The following is a 21,635-nucleotide window of genomic DNA, read 5'->3' on the forward strand; positions in this document are numbered from 1 at the left end:
TTGGGGGAAAATATTCATAAAATTGTTCAGAAATGACAAAAGCCATAAGAATTTTACTATAAAAAGCCTACGTATTTGGTCCTACGGGTATATATAACAAATGAACAAGCCTCTATTAAGGTAGATATTTATATAACAATTTACTAGGCCCATTCATTTCAAGCTAAAAATGGTCTTTGAAAATAAAGTTCCAACAAATAAAATATATACCATTTTAGTCTCTAAATTATCGAGTAATTAGTTCAAATTGAGGTTACTTGGGCCATAATTTCATCTTTATCTCTTGACAAATTCTCATGACATGGGCCCAGGCTCAGCGATCATGGTACGGCAGTTTCAAAGAGTGCGTATGAAATACTTCAATAAAATATAAACCACATTACATCGACATACCATAAATGCTTACGTGGAAGACTATGATTGGATGATTTCACGTGGCAACTTTTGTCATTGGTTAGACCAGCAACTTATCAGCAACCAAAGTTCTATATAGTATAGAAGAGAATTCTAAGTCTACATCCTTTGATTAGATTCAGATCAAACGCACCATTCTCATCAGTTCATTTAGGGTTTTTGCGGGTGAGAGATGGGGCTCTCTCTGCGATTAGCTCTGCTGTTCTTCGTAGCTTTTGTTTCGTTTCAGCAACTCAGCGCATCGGATGATGATACGGTAATGGCAGCTTCTCAACTTTGTATTTTATACGTCCCGAGTGTGCATATTTGTATTAATTTCTTATATTTATCTGTTTTTTTTGGTTCAGATCTTTTACGAATCCTTCGATGAGACCTTCGAAGGGCGATGGATCGTTTCCGATAAAGATGACTATAAAGGTAAATGTTCTGGATCTTTTTTCTTCTTTTTCTGTATGTGCCATGTCCATTTTCTGCTGTTTAACTTAAGATCTTATTCGAATGATATTCTAGGTGAAGTTCTGTGAAGTTTCGTCTATGTTACCATGTTTGTGACCTTGTCCTTACTACTATCATTATTATCAGTATTATCGTTTTCTAAAAACAGTGTTTTCCTTTTGATTGAAATTAGAAAATGACTATTTTTTTTTTATGGTAATGTTGACAAAGGGGCATTTATGAGGGTACGATGTTAAATTAGTCAGATCCATACAAATGCAGTGTGTTCTGAGAAATAAGTTTTAGTGAATGGCATAAGATGATGATTGTACATAATATTTATGGAAACTATGAGGGAGTAAAAGATTTGTGATAGACATAGTTTTTTCTCTCCAATTCCATGAGTAAAATCATAATGATGATGGTTTGTCTTGGAAAATTTTGAGCACAGAAGAATATAGAATGCCTAGACCACTTGGGGTTTAGGTGGTGCAATCTATACCTTGGTAAACCGTTTTCAAGAACAACTCTTCTCAGGAGCTCAAATACACCATGAAGAAATCATGTTCTTAGTGTGTCAGGCCCCAAGTTTGTTCTTCTTACAATTCTTAGAGCACATAAAGAAATCATCAACTTTCTACTTATATTTGGTATATAAGTATATTAAGAAGTAACTTATCTCAGATTCTATAGTTTCCAGGTAATTAGAAACTTTGATGTAGTCTTTTTTCGGCTCAAGCCTATCCATTTAGATCATTCCTGTCCAAACATATCATACTGCTTGCTATGTATGTGTTCACATATATTGGCGATCTTGTGGTATGTTGGAAGTTGTCAATCATCTATAGCCTTAGGCTCCAATCTGAAATGATCTCCCCAGATTTTGTTGACCATGTATGCAATTTTGTTCTATCTATGGCAGATTTTGTGTTTGGCTTCCACGTAATACAATGCACCCTGTTACTCGACTAGATGCCTATATGTAATAATGATAGCATTGACAATAATTGTATTATTTAAACTTAGATTCAGTTTTGTTACTTCATTATACTTGTTCTGGTGCACTTTGGGTTGGAATTACTTGTCTGTGGTTTTGGTATTTGAAATTGTTGTTGGGGTTAGTTCATGTGTGATGTTAAGGTGTTTATTGGCATTAATTTGTGATCCTATCTAAGTGTGTCAGCAAGTATATTCTTTCTAGAGTTACTTTTGCATGAACACGTTCTTCTGTCTGAACTTTTCTTGTTTTTCTTTTTTGATTTTAAAGATGGTGTTTCATCTTCGTTTTGTGTTGGTTGTAGGTGTTTGGAAGCACTCAACGAGTGAGGGGCATGATGATTATGGACTTCTTGTGAGTGAGATGGCCAAAAAGTATGCAATTGTCAAAGAGCTCGACAAGCCTGTGAGTCTTAAGGATGGTACTGTTGTCCTCCAATATGAGACCTTCCTACAAAATGGGCTAGAATGTGGAGGTGCATATATAAAATATCTTCGGCCCCAGGAGGCTGGGTGGACGGCTAAAGGATTTGACAATGAATCACCTTATTCTATTATGTTTGGTCCTGACAAATGTGGTGCCACAAACAAGGTGCACTTTATACTGAACCACAAGAACCCAAAGAGTGGGGAGTTCGTTGAACATCATCTCAAGTTCCCACCCTCAGTTCCATCTGACAAGCTGCCGCATGTTTACACAGCCATTATAAAGCCTGACAATGAGCTACGTATTCTCATTGATGGGGAGGAGAAGAAGAAGGCAAATTTCCTCTCTGCTGAAGATTTTGAACCACCACTAATTCCTGCCAAAACAATCCCTGATCCAGATGACAAGAAACCTGAGGACTGGGACGAGAGAGCAAAAATTCCCGACCCTGATGCCGTGAAGCCGGATGATTGGGATGAGGATGCACCCATGGAAATCGAAGATGAGGATGTGGAGAAACCTGAAGGTTGGCTAGATGATGAACCTCTGGAGGTAGATGATCCTGAGGCAATAAAACCTGAAGATTGGGATGATGATGAGGATGGTGAATGGGAGGCACCTAAGGTTGATAACCCAAAGTGTGATACAGCCCCAGGGTGTGGTGAATGGAAGAGGCCAACGAAGAGGAATCCGGCTTACAAGGGAAAATGGCATACCCCACTCATTGATAACCCCAACTATAAGGGCATCTGGAAACCCCAGGAGATTCCAAACCCAAATTACTTTGAGCTTGACAAGCCTGACTTTGAGCGTATTGCTGCCATTGGTATTGAGATTTGGACCATGCAAGATGGTATACTGTTTGACAATATTTTGATTACAAAGGATGAAAAGGTGGCAGAGTCCTTTAGGGAAACCACTTGGAAGCCAAAATTTACAGCGGAGAAGGAGAAACAGAAGGTGGAGGATGAAGCTGCAGGTTCAGATGGTGCTCTTGCAGGCTTCCAGGTAATGAATTGGGCATTCTTTCCTTGCAAATCATGGTTGTTAGAGGCGGAGCAGTCTTCTCTTTTCATGTTTGCTGTATTATCTCTCACCCTCTACTTCATTTCATATGCAGAAGAAGGTGTTCGATCTCCTATACAAGATTGCTGATATTCCATTCTTGAGTTCGCACAAGCTTAAAATTCTTGTAAGTCATGATGTAGCTGTTTGTACGTGGTGCAAATTATATACCTATTAGAGGGATATGGCTTGATATACAGCTTTGACTTGCAGGATATAATTGAAAAGGGAGAGAAGCAACCAAATCTTACCATTGGGGTCCTCGTCTCTATTGTTGTGGTTATCACGACCGTTTTATTTAAGATCATCTTTGGAGGAAAGAAGCCTGTGAGTATTGGATGTGTATGTTGCATTCTTAATTAGGAAGCTCCAATGTTACATTGACAGACTAATCTTATCGTGTTGGTACACAATTTGCAGGCAAAGGTGGAGCCAAAAAGCAGTGTCGCTGCTGAGACTTCAAACAAAGAAGGAAGCAGTGAAGAGGAGAATGAGAATGAGAATGAGAAGGAAGATACTGCTGCTGCTCCACGCCGTAGAAGACGTGATAACTAGGATATGAAACTGAGGACTAGTGGCTATGGCATTTCACTTACGGGAGAATCAAGGTTTATAGTCGTTTCGTAGTTAGATTCTTGGATGTTGGTAATTTTTTGCTTTGTTTTGAAACCTAATGATGTATGAAGAGTGTAAATGCGACAATCCATCAGGCCTTCATAAGGCCCTCGTAGTTTCTTTTTGTGCCTCGAAGTTGGTGCATTGAGGATTTTAAGGATAATGAACAACACTTGAATTGTTTTCTTTTGTGCCTGTGGATTTTTTAAGGTAATCAAAGCCCTGATTTTAGGATAAGCACAGATTCGTTAGATGGGTGTGTGTTGCAAATTTTGGACTGTAAGTGATGGGATATGAATACTGTTTTGGTATATAAATACTGTTTTTGAGAAACACAGAACGAAGTGAAATCGCGCTAGAAGGGAGATGGTGCTTTATTAACTCTGGGAATATTTCTAAACATATATGCCAGAAATTATAGCGATGTTATAAAATATGCGGATCAGTAGCAAAAAGATCTATGGTCTACGGCATCGAATGCTGGATACAAGAAAGTTACGCCAATGACATACGTCTAAACATACTCTGAGATGGTTCTATTTTCCTGTTTTTCCTCTCTTGTACTAAATGATAACGTACAACACCATCACTACAGTACAAGGGGGTGTTGGACTGGAACTGGAGTTGGCTCAAAACAGTTGTCCAAGCCCATAAACCATAATGAAGTCAAGTAGTCAAGACCACCTCACAGGAAACAAACATCCACTCAACAGCAAAACTGTTTACAATGTCCCCCGTGGAGAAAGCAAAGATATGTTACAGTTCGTTATTACGGCAGTCTGATAAATTATGGCTCTCCTAAAAGGAAAACTGGCAAAAACCAAAATTCAAAAAGTTTTACAAACAAAATTATGCTGCAATATTTCCTTGATCTGTTGCTCTATAAGAGGATGACTATAGGCAACTCATCTTCGCCACTTCAAGTTTTGTTTTTATCTTTTACCTCGTCGTTTTAGATAACTATTTAGCTTTATAGTTATCGCCGGCCACCAGTCTTCCTAACAGGTGGAGCTGTATCCTCATCATCTGACTGCACGTCTCCATACTCCCAAATACCATGCCTACCAGTCCGAGCTTCTTCCTGGAATTTCTCCAAATTCTCGAGGGCAACCTGCCTTTCCTTAGAATCCCATCTCCTCCCTTTCTCAACCCTTGCCAATCCTTCCTGAAAATATTGTGACCAAGTCGGGAAAAAAGTTGATCAGAAGATAAGCTGAACCCCCACTTATGAACATTTTGTGCTTATGTGGTTAGAAAGATATGTCAACTGAAAATAGGAATATTGCTAATGAAAATGATAAACTAAACTGCCAATTAAGGACGCTGGGAAGCCCCATGAAGCAAAGGGAAGTTCTCTAATTCTTGGGAAAACAGGGAGCAAGCCTAACCAAAAAATTTAAGGACACTGGTCAGCCAAAAAAAGAAGAGCCTACACCACTTTTGAACATTTCAAGGTTATGTGAATAGAATTCAAAGAACGGAAATAAACAGTTCTGTCAGACACTGGTGGTATAACAATCCTATACATGGCAAAGAAAATATTCACACAACAAAATTCATGCAAGTACATGTATCATCATGTTGTATACTCACTATCCAATCTAAGTGAAAAGTCCACATCCAATCAATGAGATGAAATACAACACCATAGTGTAACCAGTACTAGATATACATTTCCCCGACTACATACTTCTAAATTCCAATTTTAATAAGCATATTTTATATATTTAACTTCATGCGAGCATGTGCCCAGTGGTAGAGTTGCAGGGGTGTAACCTGGTTCAACCTGTCCTTGACCCCACTCACTACGGAAGTTGTTTTTTTAATAATATTTTCTATATTAATTAATTTCAAAATGATAATGACTGTATCCTTTACTATGAGATGAAGTTATAGCTAAGGGAATTGAGGTGCGTTATTATGAATTTCAGCTAAACAACCACCTAATGGCAGGCTACAGGCAAAGACTTCCCGGTAGCAACGTTCAAGCTAAGAAATGACATTAGTGAATAAATGAACCAGAAAAAAGAAAAGAAAAAGAAAGCTACTATTCAAACCTGCAGCATGGCAGCATTCATGCTAATTTCAGCATCCACAGCTACCAGAGTTACAAGAAGAACTGGTCCGGTTCCCTGTCCTTTAACTTTCCCTCCTGATATGTCCCTTTCCTCTATCTTGGCCCGGAACTCTTTTCCACTGTTTAATGTGTGATCACTCAGATACTGAGCTGCTTCAGTATCATGATCATCTTCCAAGTTAGGAACCTTAATATATGCAAGGCTGCACAGCTGAGCAAGACCAGGTGTGGAGGATACTGAGGCATCGAGAGGACGTAAATGACTGTAGGGAACAACCTCCTGATTTCCGTAATCTATGTAGAACACTTCAAACTTGTCTTTTGAGGATTCGACGACTCCACGGGGTGCATTGACAATCTTTAACATGTCAAAATAGATAACTTCAGTACAAAAAGACAAGCACGTGTATAATGCAAATAAGTTCAGATGTTAAAATTGTTTTTAGATAAACTTCAGATTTTACAAAAAAGGCTATCCGTTCAAGTATTTCAGCAGAAGTAAAGTTCTACTAACATAAAAACAAACTTGCAAAAATAAAATGATCACTTAATGTAAATGAAGTACATCGCTTAAGCAACCAAAAAACAGCGTGCCAATATTAAGGGAAATGAACTAGACTTTCACTCACCATTGCTCGGTTCCATGAATTATCTGCACTAAATTGAGCCAAGACAATGTCACCCTTTTTAGGATTGAAAGCTCCTATAACAGGAAGTTCCTGGAGGCTCAAGGATGCAAGTTGTTTCTGAATGGAAGCCACTTTCTGATCCCCAACTGTCTGGGCATAAAATTTTGCACCACCCAGAACTTCGGTGACAACCACCTGAAAGCAGCAAGTAGGAAGAGTTATCCTTCACTGTGACACATGAAGACTTGAAGTTATTATGTAATAAGCACCTTTAGCACTTCTTTCTGTTTGCTTTCAACGGCAGCAGAACCATTGGAGACTTCCTCCCCTTCAACGTAATTCTCCCATATCTGCATCCAAAACAACAATATGGTTCTTCTATTATGACAGTCTCATGAATTCAAACTGGGCAAATAGCTTTTCCACAATGCAGGGAAGCTTTGTCCTCCCAGCAAACCTTGGTAACACGAGTCTTGTGCATTAGTTTACCTTTTTTAAAATATTTAACAGGACTAAACACTTTGCTTCTTACCTTCAGTTTCTGTCTTTTGGCGGACAGCTCAGCCTGTTCGAGAAGATGGGCATCAGGAATCCTGTCACTTCCAAAGGAAGTTTGTAGCTTTGCCAAGCCAGCCTCAAGAAGAGTAATTGCCACATTGGTCCTTGATTCCCAGAGAGATCCCAAAAATGTTCCAGTTCTATCAACAGTCTCTACTTCAATCTGGCACAAACTGAAGATAAGAAAGCCGCCATGTCAAAAATTATCATTTGATAAAAAGAGGCTAGTACCTCAACATCTCTCTGCATGATCTTTCGTCTCATTAATGCAATTGCTTCTTCTGAGTATGGCTCGTTACGCCCAGGACATCTAACACCGGAGAACGAGAAGGCAATGCTGCATGTTTCCTTCGGGATCAACAGTTTGAAACGATGACCACTCAGGACATATTCAACAACAGCAGGGGTCCTCCTACTACGGTGCAGAAATGGCAAGAAGTCTCTAGCTTTCTTGACTGATGCCTGAGGGAGACATAAAAAGAGGACAATTTTCAGGACATCAAAGTTGTATACAATTTCCATTCTAGAATCATGTCTCACCGTTGTCAAGTCTGTTATATGCATGACTGGAGGATCCTTGGCAGAATGGACCCCTTTCTTCCCAGAAATAGCACGAGACTCGGCAGCTAGAAGGGCATCGTAATAGTTTGATCGTTCCTCGAAATCTCTATGTCGAATCACATTTCCCAAGCCACGGGCAACCACCAGCTCAGCAACATTCATCCCAGCTTGCTGGTTGCTAGCAGTTGGCGGAGCAGCTTCATCACCCTCATTCTTGACAGGAGACAAGAGGAAAACTGAACCAAAATCCATTACTCTTGAATCTGCAGCGCCAGCTGTAGGTCCATCAGCCATGGAGACCTTCCTAGAATATTCCATTTGCACATTCACCTGGAAAGCCATTTGATCATTAGTACAATTAATTTTATACCATACTGAAAACCAATTACATTACTTCAAACTTTTAAGTAGTCCTACCTGTCTTCCAATAAGGCGTGTTCTTAACAACTCTTTAGCTTCACGGGCATAAGGAGCTGGCTTTTCATCTCTGCGAGGGTTGCCAATTTTCGGACACCTAATACTTGAAAGGTTGACTCGTCGCTCTGCTAATGGACTGCCATATGGTACAGAATCGTCAGCCACAATGATGCAGTCCCCACTTACAACCTCCACTACCTGGGGAAAACCAGATACAACAAATAGACAGGTAAGAAATAAGATAAATATTTAGCTAGATTACAATGAGGAACTGACCAATTACTACCTTCCCGGTGAAATTCTGGTCATGAATTGCTTTTGAATTTGTAGGTGGAGGTACGTAGTTTGTCCAAAACCTCAACCGGGTTTTCTTTGCTTGGAGCTCTGCATTCTTAAGCCGTCGCTTGGCATCATCTTCCATCATGTTAGCACTCCATTCGACATATTTAGCCAAACCCTAAATGAAGGGATGAAAAAAACCATAGAGATTTAATCAGAACACCCATATGTATTAGAGCAATTAAGCATATCATATATAACAGACATTATTACAAGATTGAACGGCACTTAAAATCTGGATTACTTAAGGCTTTTAGATGATGAAGACGATGATGGTAAGCTTGTTAAGTAACTCCGGAAATTTTAGGTAACTTGGCAGTTACTTAAAAATCACTAGGTTCTGGGTAACATTAAATTTGGAACACTCAAGTAATCTCGTTAAACAAGTTTAAGAACCCTGGACAACCTATGTAACCACGAACCAAATCTTTACAGTACCAAAAATTTTTACCATTTACAAATATATAGTAATAGAGAGAACGCAATTTATCACAGTAATTCTCATATAACATGGAAGCTCTCCAAAGAAAAACATACAAGAAGCAAAGAGCAGAAAAACAAAATAAGTCGGGTGCAGATAAATAAGATTAACATATAAATTCAGAATGACGTAATACACAACCAAAAATAGACAGGAAGGTACAAATTTCTAGCAGAAATTAGCATAACACAAACAAAAAAGGAACCTGTTATTCCTTTACTACCTGAAACAAATTATGAAGTTTATGAACCTGTTATTCCTCGACACACAAACAGATTATGAAGTTTTCCTATAGCTTGACTTACTGTCAGATATGAGGCTGCAAAATTACAAGCAGCCGTTTCAAATCACTTGCATATGCAGGCATTAAGAACCAATTTCTTGACATTTAAAGAGAAAACAAACTAAATCTAGAATCCTAACACTGAACACGAGAACGACCCATATGACAATTCCTAGTACCTTGCACCCATGTGAGTGTTATATAGTCAATAGAACTGTACATACATTTTCCACAAGCTCTAATGCTAAGTCCTTTGCTGTTTTCCCATCAGGATAATAGACAGAACCAATCAAATTGCTGAATTTGTCAACACCTTCTAGGACAATCCGTACCTGTAAAAATCCACATTCAGTTTAATGCAAAAGGGAAAAAAAAATGATGGGAAGATAATATTAAATCATGGTGGCATTTTACTCACATCTCTATTTAAAACACGAATCTCAGTAAAATGTTTGGCTTCTAGTCCAAATGGATCAGGAGCAACTTCATTAGACGATGCTGCTGAGATGGCAAGCCTCTGAGCTGAAGTTAAAGGAACTCGAGGTTCACCAGAAACATTTCCGTTTGGTTCATCAGAAGACATATCTGATCCAGCAACAGTTTCAGGTGTTGCTCTTCTACCCATTGATGGGGCCTGCAGGATAAAGGATCAGCATCGATGCACACAAAAACATGTATACATTAAAAAAAGAATGATTTTAGAACAAGAAATAAAATTTGCTCTTTAAAACACACCTGTATCCCAGCAACAAACACTTGGACAAACTGAAAGTCCGGAAGCAAATAGACCCTGATGGTACTGCCATCACGAACCTGCTCAACAATACCTTGCATGGGTGTCCCCTTGTTTGCCGCTAGCAAGCCCATGGCATCCAAGTTACCAGGATCTCCAATGGCAGAAGGAGGTAGATTCCTGATGGCTGCTTCAGCAGCACCTGGAGCCTGCAATCAGAAATAAAGAAATGAACGCATGAATTACATTGTCATTAGAGCACCTTGCAACTACCACATACTTGAAAGCATTTAGCCAAATTATGATGATTTCATAAAAGAGTTATGCTAAAGATTTTAATTAACATGAGGAAACTGAAAGAGCTGGTTTAGATGCTCATTCTTCAAAAAATTTCACTTGGTCAGTAGCAGAGTGCACTAAATAGGATGGCCCTAATTAAGGTAAAAATCCAACAGTTTGGCTGTGCCATGATTGACAAGCTTAGAATTTCGCACAGGCCCTAACTGTACTGGGCCTCAGAACACAAATCAACTTTGCAATAAATGTAACAGGACCCACTGTTTGATTTTTCTAATTACTTGGTCTGGTTCTGTTCCTAGTAAGAAATAAAATAAGCAGGACTATAAACTGTCCACATACACACAAAACACAAGCCAATCTGAAGGACCCAGAACTGAAACTTCAAATGGCCTGAACTAATTTCATGCCCCTCTAGAATCTACTACCACAACAGCATTAAAAAAAAATCACAAGACAAACTTACAGTAAAGGTATCGGTTAATGAACCTACACATGATGGAAATGATTATGAAATAGTTCTTCCCTCAGATAATGCTTACTAAAAATAAGGAAAAGAACAGAATAAGTGTGTCCCTATTCCATTAAATAGTAGTAAAATATGGCCATTTTGCAGGAAAGGGACATGTCATATCCCTGTCAAAGACTTCTTATGCCAAGGAATAGTCACTCCCGTGATCTCCTCACTATCTTGACCTAAAATTTCTGCATTAGGTATTTCCCCTTGATTTTTCTCTTTTATACAATCAGTGCGGTGAGAATATGAATAAAATTCAAGTTGACTGGTAAAGGAAAGGAAGAAGAAACTAAGAAGCATCATTGCCCTGAGGAAGGACTCGAAAACGGTCTATAAGAATGATGAGATACCAGAAAAAAGTTTCAGGTTTAGGAGAACAATTAGTAAAACAATAGTTCACGAGTGTCAATTCTATGTCAGCAAAGTTAAACAACAGCCAATCAACAATACTATGAAGCTTTCAATAATTGAAGTTGAGGCACAAGATAAGAGAACATGCTTAATTTAACAAAATGACGATTACAGATGTGATACAACAGAATGCAGAGGGTATGACAACAAATACAAGGACAGTGAAGAGTGACATCTATCTTCATAAATGTGCTAAAATGGTTTTTCCTCAACTTTAAGTTTTTGTTCTTTTATGGTCACCCTTGATCACATTGCCTTATCAATTAAAGTAAAAGAAACAGGACTAAAATGAATTAATAAGGGATAGAAGACTACTTAAAAGTTAAAACTAATTACACACAAAAAACCTCAAGAGTGTTTTGCACAAATTTAAGCCAGACAATTTAATTACAATGCATGAAAACATATCCGAGCAGAGAAAAAACAACAACCTTGCTCCAACGACCAAGACCCTGCTGCTTAGCTTGCTCTTCAAGGCGTAGCAGATCTGCAAGGACTGGACTTGCTTCACCCTTCTGCTGACCTTGCTCCCTGACCTGCATCTACCGGTTCAGCTAATGCCGGGGAAAATGAAAACAACAAGCAAGAAACCTAAGCACTCTATAGAGATAAAACCTTTGCCCAGCCTTCTGAAACAACCAACACTGAAACATTTTTGTCACCAAGATAAACGGATCCAAATTCCCGGTTTATGGATGGAACAGTATATTCCACTTTGAAAGTGACCTCCTGTTAAATGAATATTTCTGTTCAGATGTAACATGATAAAGTCACAGCCATCGCTGTTAAATAAATATATTAAAATTGGCACCTTTCCAATGCAAAGCTTCCTCAAATACTCCCTGCTGTCCCAAGCAAATGGTTCGTCAACACCCCCTCTACGAGCCTAGGAATGACAGAAAACAAGAATGTAACATCATCAGCCTGTAGTCAAAGCCATCCATACAACGCAAGCAAACTGCTCTACCTTATTCACAACAAAACTAAATCAAATACAAACAAGTTGGTAACCGATCCTCATCGTCCAATGCTAGAAAGCCGACCAGATGTGGAAAATAAATAAAGTGGTGATTCATGTGATGTTAACACTGATGAATGAAAGCCAGATACCATATAAATAGATCTCCAAGGAACACATGTGATTCAAGCCCCATATAATTTCTCAAGGAAGAGCATATAACGGATTTATCAGTTCTTTCTTCCGGCATACATCCCCTCCAAAAAAAAAAAGAAGCAAAAAACAATAGGTTTACCAGTCTTGGAGCAATTAGAGATGACAAAGTGATTGTCTTCTCAGGCGGAGGTCCAGGTGTTTTGCTGGTCAAAGCCATTATCAACAAGCTGTCTCCCGAAGGAACAGCCTTCACCCTTCCTCTGAGCATTCCTGTGCTACCAGCTGTTGATGTTGCCATCCTACCAGCAAAGATCTGCAAGGTTAACAAAAAAACGAAGATAAAACTAAGAAGACATATTAAGTTCATACATTATATGCAAGATGATAGAAAATTCAGCTCAGTACAACTTGTGTATAATCTTTAAATCTTCTGCCTATCCGGACAGGTTTTCTATGCAAAGATATAAAAGATGTCAATAAAATATAATCCGAAGCAAACACCAACATGCAATGACTATCTCCATAGATTTATTCGAATCAAACATGCCATAGAATCAAGTAAACCAAACAACACAAAACGATGGCAGCGTAAAAGGATGAGAGAACGCAAAATTGAGATCAGCAACATAAGAAAATCTTCAAACCGTTAATCCGCTCCATCAAAATCATCGGATGCGATCAAGAAAATAAAATCACCGCATGCATCAATACAAAACAACATAATCAATCACTACAAATGAAAATACCACCTCGATCTGCGATTTGCTAAAGCCAAATAAGTCAAGAATATCAAGAAAGACTGACGAAAACACAAATTCAGTGATCCAGATAATGCAATCCATTTTTCGAACAGATAAAGATGTATCTATCTACCTGTGTTGATTGAAAAAAGCAAAACTGAGACTGTTTGGCTAGGGACGGCGTAGTGAGGGCTGATCGGAGACGTGAGAGCGTTTGCAGAATCAGCTTAAAGGAGTTATATATACATGGGAAGTAGATGTGAATATACACCCCTTCTTTTAATATAAAATTACTAAAAATACCATGGATAGACGTCGGCTAGTCAATCCACAAAATCCCTTGAACATACACGTCAATTCTTTTCCGGCTTTGGTAATCTACGATTCTAGATTTGTATGAGGACCTTTTATCTTATGCTTTGAACAGTAATCTGGATAAGTTGACCTTTACTTTCGCGGAAAATGATTAGGAATAAAAATTGAAATTATTTGAAAATTAAATAATTCTTTTTTTAGCAGAGTTAATGTTGAAAGTGTTAGGGGAGATTCTTTCCCTCGTATTTTACCGTTTGGGGACTACGTCGAATGAGGCAATGACTTTATTTGCGGTTATGTTTACCATTTTTTCCACTCATATATAATTGTTGTTGGCTGGCATGCATGGACTGCGTAGTAATTTCACAATCGGTAATATTTTGCAAGTTCGTTATTACGTGTAATTCATACAAAGGATCGACTAATGACGTATACAGTGCTTAAATTCTCGATGATAATGATAATACTAGTTGTATGCCCGCGCTTCGTGCGGTACATATTTTGATTGGAAAATAGATGTGTGAAAGTTTTTCGATACTTTGTTAACATGAAGAGCAGTAGAGCTTTAATTGTAGAAAATATAGATGATTGTGAGATAAAGATAAAATATGTACAATACTTGTTTTTTAATTTGTTAAGAAAAAATTTTTCTAATAGGGTGTAAGAAATTTGATGCGTAAGGAATAAGTGTGCTAAGAGTTTATCAATTTTTATTTGCGTCGCTAGTATCTACAAAATGTTATAGGTCACCAAAGACATGTTTATGAGACAATATTGTATGGTTAGTACAATAATTTCTACAAAGTGACATTTAATATCGAGAAGTACAATATAGCATAAGTAGTATTTTTGAAATGATATTTTTGGAATAAAATTCTTAATATTTTTAGAATAAGATTTTTGAATTTATATTTTTGAAATGTTATGTATGACTGGTAGATTTATGCCTATAATCACTTTGACCTTCAACAACTCATTGAATTCTATCTTGCTTTCTTGTCACCACTTACATGTTTCAATACCAAATGGGCCGAATTTACTTACACATTAGAACAATATAGCATGAGAAAAGCCTCTCATGTTGTGTATGTTGCAATCCAAACAGACTACTAAACCTGACCAAACTCTAAACATGCACAATACATCAACTAAATACTACAAAAACACATAAAATACATCAAAAACACACTAAATGATAAAAACACACAAAAATTCCGACAAAATGATGGTAATTAATGCCAAAAACACACAAAATGTTTTCAAACTAAATACTACAAATGAATTTCATTAATTGAGTAATATCAAAAGACTCTCATAATTAGCAATACATGACCTTTGAGAAACCAAAACAACATCAAACCACTCCTATGAAACATTAAATTCCCATACAATTCAATATAATTTTAAAATTATTTGAATACTATTAATTGTATGAGTGTGATTGTGGGTCTTAAAGTGTATGAATGTGGTTGTGGGTATTAAAGTTTTGCAATATATTTATGTGTGTGGTTGTGGGTCTTAAAGTTTTTTAATATATTTTAAAATTTTCTTTTGTCTATGTAGGCTTTTTGTTAAAGACGTCCACGTGGCACCATGAATTAAGGAGAAGCCTTGTGGATCTTCAGTTATATATATATAGATTGATGATGATTGATTCCCAAAATTGAAATCAAGATGACGTTGTTGTAATCCTTAAATTTTGGTTTAAAATTCAAAATGTTAATAACAGAATAAGACGTTGTCGTTTTCTATTTCTATAGCAGTGTGAATGACCACCAAACATTTATTTTGTGAATAAATACTAATATAATGTTTGATAATTTAGCGTCTGAATGACCATTGATCACTGTGAATTTTTTTATCAACCACTAAACAATTAGGTTGATTTCTCACACTGTGAATTGGATAATCAGTATTTTTATCTTTTAGATCTAAAGCTCATCTATAAAAGTGGTGCAAAGGACAGTCATGATCATCCAGAGAAACACCGTGGAATACTGAAACGACAGAGGGCCCAATCTTGAGAGGCCTATAATTATCAACGGATGGCCCAAAGACAGACCCAAATACATAATTAGTTAGACTCTATAGGCAAGATGATTCAAAACTGACTTACGGCCAATTCGGGTAACTCTCTTATAATTCTCTTTTTTCTCTGGTTTTCCATCTCTTCCTGTAAGTATGATTCTCTATTTGCATTGTAATTGTGGGGCTCATGGTTCTCAGTTTGTGTTGTGATGTTCTTCGCTTCTGGGGCTGGTTTTGGGCTAAAGTCGATTTTAGATTTGTAGTCTGGTCCGTGTGGGTTCGATCTGAATTTGAGATGTAGATGCGATTTGATTGCGTATATTGTATGAATGACTCTGAATCTCTGATGTCTAATACTACGCTTCGCACTAGGAACTGATTGTGGGATTATGGAAGAATCTGATGCCAAGAGTTTATAGTTGGATCTTAATACCTGTGATATGTGAGGGAAAAAGGGGTTTGGATCCTTAGAAACAAATTCCTTTACTTTTCTCGACTGCTTTGTGAGAAACTTAGATGATGTGCACCTCTTACCAGGAGTGTAATGCTGGTAAGGGTATACCTATTGGAGCTTTGGATGATGATTATTGGAATGGGCATATGAGTGTTTGTTGGGTTTGGGTGAGGACTGAGGAGTGTAGTTGTTTGAAAGACCTTACTTTTATTTTTGATATTTTTGTTCTTTGAAATCTTTTTACAGATGTGATGCTCTTGCCATTGTTATTAGTTGTTTTTTGGTTGTCAATAAATTATGGAGATTCTTTTTAAAAAAAATTCCGATTTTATTGGAGAGCAAACTTTTCTTCAATATGCAGCTTTGATAATTTTTTCATTTGGTTTTAAATTGAGCATGCTATACTGTAGGAGTCCATCACAAGCGTGGTTCAGCAAGGGATACAAAATTTTCTGATCTTTCTGAGCTTAATAGATCAAGTTTGTGCCGGAATCAAATTTATTTAGGAAGTCTGATAGTTTGAAGACCATGCTTAAGGCCCCGAATCATCAGGTTGCAGGTCACAAGGCTCATGAGGGAAAGCTTGGCCCTCTCGTAGATGATTCAGGTCACTTTTATAAGCCCCTCCAAGATGTTGAGCGTGGCTCCAGGGAGTTGGCCTTCTATACGTCGTTCTCTTCCACTACAAAGGTTCCAAGTCAGATCCGAAGGTTCTATCCTGTCTTCTATGGCACTAAACTTTTGGAGGCATCCGATGGTTCTGGTCTGCTCCTACACCTTGTCTTGCAGGATCTTGTCTCAAGTAGGCGCAAACCAGCCATCATGGATATTAAGATTGGTTCCAGAACATGGTACCCACAATCGTCTGAGGATTATATCAAAAGATGTCTTCAGAAGGATAAACAAACTACTAGCTTGCCACTGGGCTTCAGGATCTCTGGGCTGCAACTGCCCGCTAGCAAGGAATCGGAGTTGTGGAAGCCAGCGAAAAAAGTTGTCCAGGGTTATAATGTAGATGATGTTAAATTAGTTATCAGGAAGTTTGTCCCTTCTAACTCGTCTGCCAATTCAGATTTGGACCCTGATTGTTCTTTTGCATCAAGTGTCTATGGCGGTTCTTCTGGGATTTTGTCACAGTTGTTGGAGCTGAAGGAATGGTTTGAGGACCAAACCCTTTACCATTTCAATTCTTGTTCAGTTCTCATGTTTTACGACAGGGATTCTGTGTTGAAGGGAGGGAATTCAGGCGCTGAAATTAAGCTTATTGATTTTGCGCATGTAGTGGAAGGTAGAGGAGTTATTGACCATAATTTCTTGGGTGGGCTCTGCTCTTTGATAAAGTTCATCTCTGATATTCTTACTGAGGGTTCTGAGAATAATGGCATTTCTACTGGCAATAGCATTGGAGAATGAACAGAGTCCAAGCAGGCTGGGCTGAGTTTCTTTTTGAGCTTTAAATGGTGGTGGTTAGGCATGAACTCCATTTAATTTTATTTGTAGACTCTTTCATTTAATAAATACATCATTTTGGGAACTATTCTCACTTTCTGGTCAGTTATGAGTTTTGCCTTAGTGTTCCATCTTTGTATGAAGAGAGACCCCGTAACTGCAAATGCAAATAGTTCACTATAGCCCACGGTAGCAATCCTACTGGCGGCAGCTTCATGCTTCAACGGCAATCAGAACCCTAAAACCATAACATCAACAAGAATAATTCAAACCTGAGCCCCTCTGTGTCAGTTGAGTGACCGCTGGAAATTCACAACCCGTCTAATAGTGGACTTGGAAGAACACATAAAGTGGGTGCTGTGGTTTTGCTTAAGGCTAAACTTGGAGGGAAGGTTGCCGGTGGTTGGGGTGAGTTCCCGTAGAAATTTATGTATTTTTCTATGGGAACCTTCTCCAACCCTCCTTTCTTTAGCCATCGCGAACCTCCCTCTCCAACTTAGTCTTAGTTTTCATATCAAAATTTCACATAATCTAATTTTTAAGCATAAGCAAAATACCTAATAATTGACCGCTCATCTTTTCCTTAGTATCCCTTATTCACATATGTAACAGTCAAGTCACTTTCCTGCAATGGCAAGGAAGGTCGCAAATTAACTGATAGAATTTCTCTTGGAGATAGAGAAACATTCAGAGCAACATGACCACATGTATTCTTGGAATAATATTCCTTTTAAGCAAAGCACTTCTTACAATATAATCCATTTGACGTGATATCCAGTAGTAAACTCCAAGCCTCCAAAATGACTTCAGTTTCTTCCAACCTCTTAGGAACTGTCTGCATATATATCTCAACACATAACAGATCACATTGACAAATAAATTTATTCAAAAACTAACCACACATATGATTACTTCCAACCAGAACCCAGATGAATCCTTCTCTTCCTTTTTGCTTTCTGTTATTTCTATGCATCAAAATCTGCTTAGCAGATCACGATAACCTCCAGGACGTCTGTCCTACCGATATGGAGGCTAAGGAAACCATATTCATCAACGGGTACCCCTGCAAGACTCCATCCACCATCTCTGCCTCAGATTTCAAAACTTCCCAAGTGAACCACCCTGGCGACACAGACAACTTCCTCCGTTCCTCAATGAACATTGTTACTGCCGCGGATTTTCCTGGACTGAACACTCTCGGCCTCTCAATTGCCAGGACTGACCTCGACGTGGACGGCCTAATATTGCTTCATTCCCACCCCAGGGCCTCAGAAGTGTTGTTTGTTTTCAAAGGTGTGATAACTGCTGGTTTCCTTGACACCCAAAACCAACTTTTCCAAAGAAGCCTTCAAGAGGGTGATGCGTTTATTTTTCCCCATGGCCTGCTCCATTTTTGCCTTAATGCTGGTTATGAGCCTGCTGTTATATTCTCAGTGCTTAATAGCCAGAATCCAGGCGTGGTGGCCATCGCTGGTGCCATGTTTGAACCCGAAGAAGATAATGTAAAGAAAATGATAGAGCGAATTAAATCTCTTTCTGCGTCAAGAATTGATCGTGGTGAAGATGTGACTCGTGATACTATCCCAAATTTTAACAGTGAGCTATGATAACAGTAAGAGCAGCTTGTTATGTTTGTCTTTTGGGGTTTGGACAGGCTTTGCATTATATGGGAAGCAGAAATTCTGCATTTTTTTTTATGTATTGCTTTCTCTGGTTTGAATGTCAATTGAAAATTTGTACATTATAAAAATCTGCAGCTATAATAGAGTGAAATTTAGATTTAGATTCAATTCTCTTGCGAGAGAGTTTTAACCTAATTGGTTATCTCATTTTTAGGGGTTCGGTATGTATTACGAGTACAAGATACATAGTATAGACCAATTGTATAGGATCATTATCCATGATATTTTAGGCGAGATTCTTTTCTTTAGTGAGTTAGTCTTGGAGCTCTTTTTGACTTTGTATAGTACAGTTTTATATTATTCTATTCTTTAGCTTTTTGGTTTATCAAGGTTTGAGCTGTATTGCACTTGTAGTAGAGGAAGCTGAATATACTGAACGAGTCATCTCTGTTCTTGAGTAGCTTTCTCTGAAAGTCTTTACGCTTCTTGTTTTCTTACATGGTATCGGAGCCATCTCGCGATCGCTCAGTCAATTGATTTTCTTCCGTTTTTCGTTTTTCTTCTAATGTCTACTCCTTCTGAAGTAGCTGGTGGAGCCACCGTGGTAACCACTATTGGAACCACACATCCAAATCCCTTTGATGATCCTTTCAATCTTACTGCAGCTGACTATGCAGTGAATAAGCTTATTTCTCTTCCCCTCACGGGTGAGGATAATTTTCATACTTGGAGTCGGACCATGATCACCGCTCTTGAAGCTCGTAACAAGCAAGGTTTTGTTGATGGTGCTTTGATAGCGATTTCTGAAACGGACTCCCGGTTTGCTTCATGGAAACGTTGTAATAGTCTTGTAGTGACTTGGTTGTTGAACTGCATTTCTAAAGAAATTGCAGTAAGTCTGTCCAGCTCATCCACGGCTCGTGAGCTCTGGTTGGATTTGAAAGCTAGATATGCGGCCTCCAATGATACTCGAGTCTATGAAATTCGCCAGGCCATGGGTAACACTCGTCAAGGCACTTTTAGTGTCACAGAATATTATACAAAGCAAAAGGTTCTCTGGGATGAACTATCATACTATACCAACATTCCTGTCTGTACTTGTGGCTCAAAATCTGCTCTTGAACAACATCAGCAAAAGGAGTATCTTATGTTGTTTTTAATGGGATTAAATGATTCTTTCTCAGTCATACGTAGTCAAATCTTATCCATGGAACCACTTCCTGGAATCAACAAAGCTTTCTCTATGATACAGCATCAGGAGAGGCAGCAGATGATTACACAAAAGGGATCATCTTCTTCGGTTCCTTTTTGGTGTATCACTTGATTCCTCAGCAATGGCCGTCAGAGCCAGCCCCCTTACTGAATCTGGAAAGGCAAGATTCTTTTCTTCATCAAGCCGCCGTGAAACTTTGTCCTGCAATTATTGTCATAAACAAGGCCACACTATTGATAAGTGTTACAAGCTTAACGGTTATCCGCCTGGTCAACCAAAAAGGCAACAACGTTCTGGGGGCAATAATAGAAATGATCGTAGTCACTATGCCAATTTGGCTTCTGCAACAGATGCTTCTCCATCACCTTTGGTGATGAGTCCAGAGCTATGCAATCAGCTCATGGATTTTCTCAAGCTAAATACTCAAACTGTTTCACCTAGTGAAGGTTCTTCAACTTTTTCAAGTACAGGTAGTCATACACATCCCAATATCTCCTCTGTGTCTGCAGTGGCAGGTAATATTTTTCACTCAAATACATCCGTTTTTAATTCCACTTCCTCAATTTCTTGGTTGATTGATAGTGGGGCCAGTGACCACATTGTTTGTTCACTTATCTTTTTAAATCATCCTCAACCTCTCATTGATTCCTTTGTTACTTTACCAAATGGTGAGCGTCATGTGGTCACACATGAAGGTTCTGTTTTCCTTCCTGGTGACATTGTTCTTCACAAAGTACTTTGTGTTCCTACTTTCAAACTTAATCTAATTTCTGTCAGCAAATTAACTGCCACTCCTAGGCTTGAATTGAAATTTAATTCCACTACTTGTACCTTGCAGGACTCGGGCACATTGAAGAGGATTGGAATGGGGAGCATGCATAAAGGACTTTATTTTTTGCGCACTTCCTCTCCACAAATCAATTCTGCCGTGGCTTCTTCAACCGTCTCTCCACGTTCCATGCTGTGGCATCAAAGATTAGGGCATCCTTCCCTTTCTGCCACTACCCTTTTGCCTTCCCCTCAATGTCAAGCTTTTGATTTTTGTTCGGTGTGTCCTTTAGCCAAGATGAAACGAAAACCCTTTGGGGTTAGTGTAACTAAATCTGTATCCCCTTTTGATCTTGTTCATGTTGACATATGGGGTCCTCATTCTACTACTTCTATAGATGGTTATAAATATTTTTTGACTATTGTTGATGATTATAGTAGAGCAACATGGGTCCATTTGCTCTCTTCCAAAGGTGAAACCCGATCATTCCTTGTCCAATTTTATCACTATGTTGAAACACACTTTCATTGCAAAATCAAAACCATACGTTCAGATAATGGGGCTGAATTCAAGATGACTGATTTTTTCTTTAGTAAAGGTATCCTTCATCAAACCACATGTGTCTATACACCCCAACAAAATGGGGTTGTTGAGCGTAAACATCAGCATATCTTAA

At 38.4% G+C, this 21,635-nt stretch overlaps 5 protein-coding genes across 5 annotated transcripts; 4 read left to right on the plus strand and 1 right to left on the minus strand.

Annotated features, from left to right (window-relative positions):
* The first annotated feature begins 509 nt into the window (after nt 1-509).
* Nucleotides 510-4,189, plus strand: LOC119984560 (calnexin homolog). The gene is made up of 6 exons (XM_038828560.1): nt 510-670; nt 762-831; nt 2,151-3,280; nt 3,393-3,464; nt 3,551-3,664; nt 3,758-4,189. The coding sequence occupies exons 1-6, from the start codon at nt 587-589 to the stop codon at nt 3,890-3,892; spliced, it is 1,605 nt and encodes a 534-aa protein (XP_038684488.1). The 5' UTR covers nt 510-586; the 3' UTR covers nt 3,893-4,189.
* Nucleotides 4,190-4,603: 414 nt separating this feature from the next.
* LOC119984559 (ribonuclease TUDOR 1-like) lies at nt 4,604-13,393 on the minus strand. Its single transcript, XM_038828559.1, has 17 exons — nt 13,243-13,393; nt 12,509-12,682; nt 12,067-12,141; nt 11,871-11,984; nt 11,687-11,791; nt 10,033-10,239; nt 9,716-9,931; nt 9,522-9,629; nt 8,481-8,651; nt 8,195-8,392; nt 7,757-8,107; nt 7,448-7,678; nt 7,191-7,379; nt 6,928-7,008; nt 6,659-6,853; nt 6,010-6,387; nt 4,604-5,117 (listed from the first exon to the last, which is right to left on the minus strand). The coding sequence occupies exons 2-17, from the start codon at nt 12,665-12,667 to the stop codon at nt 4,929-4,931; spliced, it is 2,967 nt and encodes a 988-aa protein (XP_038684487.1). The 5' UTR covers nt 12,668-12,682; nt 13,243-13,393; the 3' UTR covers nt 4,604-4,928.
* Nucleotides 13,394-15,569: 2,176 nt separating this feature from the next.
* LOC119983811 (inositol polyphosphate multikinase beta-like) lies at nt 15,570-17,472 on the plus strand. Its single transcript, XM_038827537.1, has one exon. The coding sequence runs from the start codon at nt 16,435-16,437 to the stop codon at nt 17,317-17,319; it is 885 nt and encodes a 294-aa protein (XP_038683465.1). The 5' UTR covers nt 15,570-16,434; the 3' UTR covers nt 17,320-17,472.
* Nucleotides 17,473-18,247: 775 nt separating this feature from the next.
* Nucleotides 18,248-19,120, plus strand: LOC119984782 (germin-like protein subfamily 3 member 4). The gene has a single exon (XM_038828893.1). The coding sequence runs from the start codon at nt 18,285-18,287 to the stop codon at nt 18,960-18,962; it is 678 nt and encodes a 225-aa protein (XP_038684821.1). The 5' UTR covers nt 18,248-18,284; the 3' UTR covers nt 18,963-19,120.
* Nucleotides 19,121-19,542: 422 nt separating this feature from the next.
* On the plus strand, nt 19,543-20,301 carry LOC119983488. The gene has a single exon (XM_038827154.1). The coding sequence runs from the start codon at nt 19,543-19,545 to the stop codon at nt 20,299-20,301; it is 759 nt and encodes a 252-aa protein (XP_038683082.1).
* Nucleotides 20,302-21,635: the final 1,334 nt, after the last annotated feature.

This window comes from Tripterygium wilfordii, chromosome 18 (genome assembly GCF_013401445.1).
Source record: "Tripterygium wilfordii isolate XIE 37 chromosome 18, ASM1340144v1, whole genome shotgun sequence".
Taxonomy (NCBI): domain Eukaryota; kingdom Viridiplantae; phylum Streptophyta; class Magnoliopsida; order Celastrales; family Celastraceae; genus Tripterygium; species Tripterygium wilfordii.

Excerpts from the sequence above, each read along its gene's own strand:
- LOC119984560 (XM_038828560.1), top strand. The coding sequence starts at position 587 with ATGGGGCTCTCTCTGCGATTAGCTCTGCTGTTCTTCGTAGCTTTTGTT. Across the intron at positions 671-761 it reads GCGCATCGGATGATGATACG|ATCTTTTACGAATCCTTCGA; the intron begins GTAATGGCAGCT and ends TTTTTGGTTCAG. Across the intron at positions 3,281-3,392 it reads GTGCTCTTGCAGGCTTCCAG|AAGAAGGTGTTCGATCTCCT; the intron begins GTAATGAATTGG and ends TTTCATATGCAG.
- LOC119984559 (XM_038828559.1), bottom strand. The coding sequence starts at position 12,667 with ATGGCAACATCAACAGCTGGTAGCACAGGAATGCTCAGAGGAAGGGTG. Across the intron at positions 8,393-8,480 it reads ACCAGAATTTCACCGGGAAG|GTAGTGGAGGTTGTAAGTGG; the intron begins GTAGTAATTGGT and ends GGTTTTCCCCAG. Across the intron at positions 6,388-6,658 it reads ATTCATGGAACCGAGCAATG|ATTGTCAATGCACCCCGTGG; the intron begins GTGAGTGAAAGT and ends GACATGTTAAAG.
- LOC119983811 (XM_038827537.1), top strand. The coding sequence starts at position 16,435 with ATGCTTAAGGCCCCGAATCATCAGGTTGCAGGTCACAAGGCTCATGAG.
- LOC119984782 (XM_038828893.1), top strand. The coding sequence starts at position 18,285 with ATGAATCCTTCTCTTCCTTTTTGCTTTCTGTTATTTCTATGCATCAAA.
- LOC119983488 (XM_038827154.1), top strand. The coding sequence starts at position 19,543 with ATGTCTACTCCTTCTGAAGTAGCTGGTGGAGCCACCGTGGTAACCACT.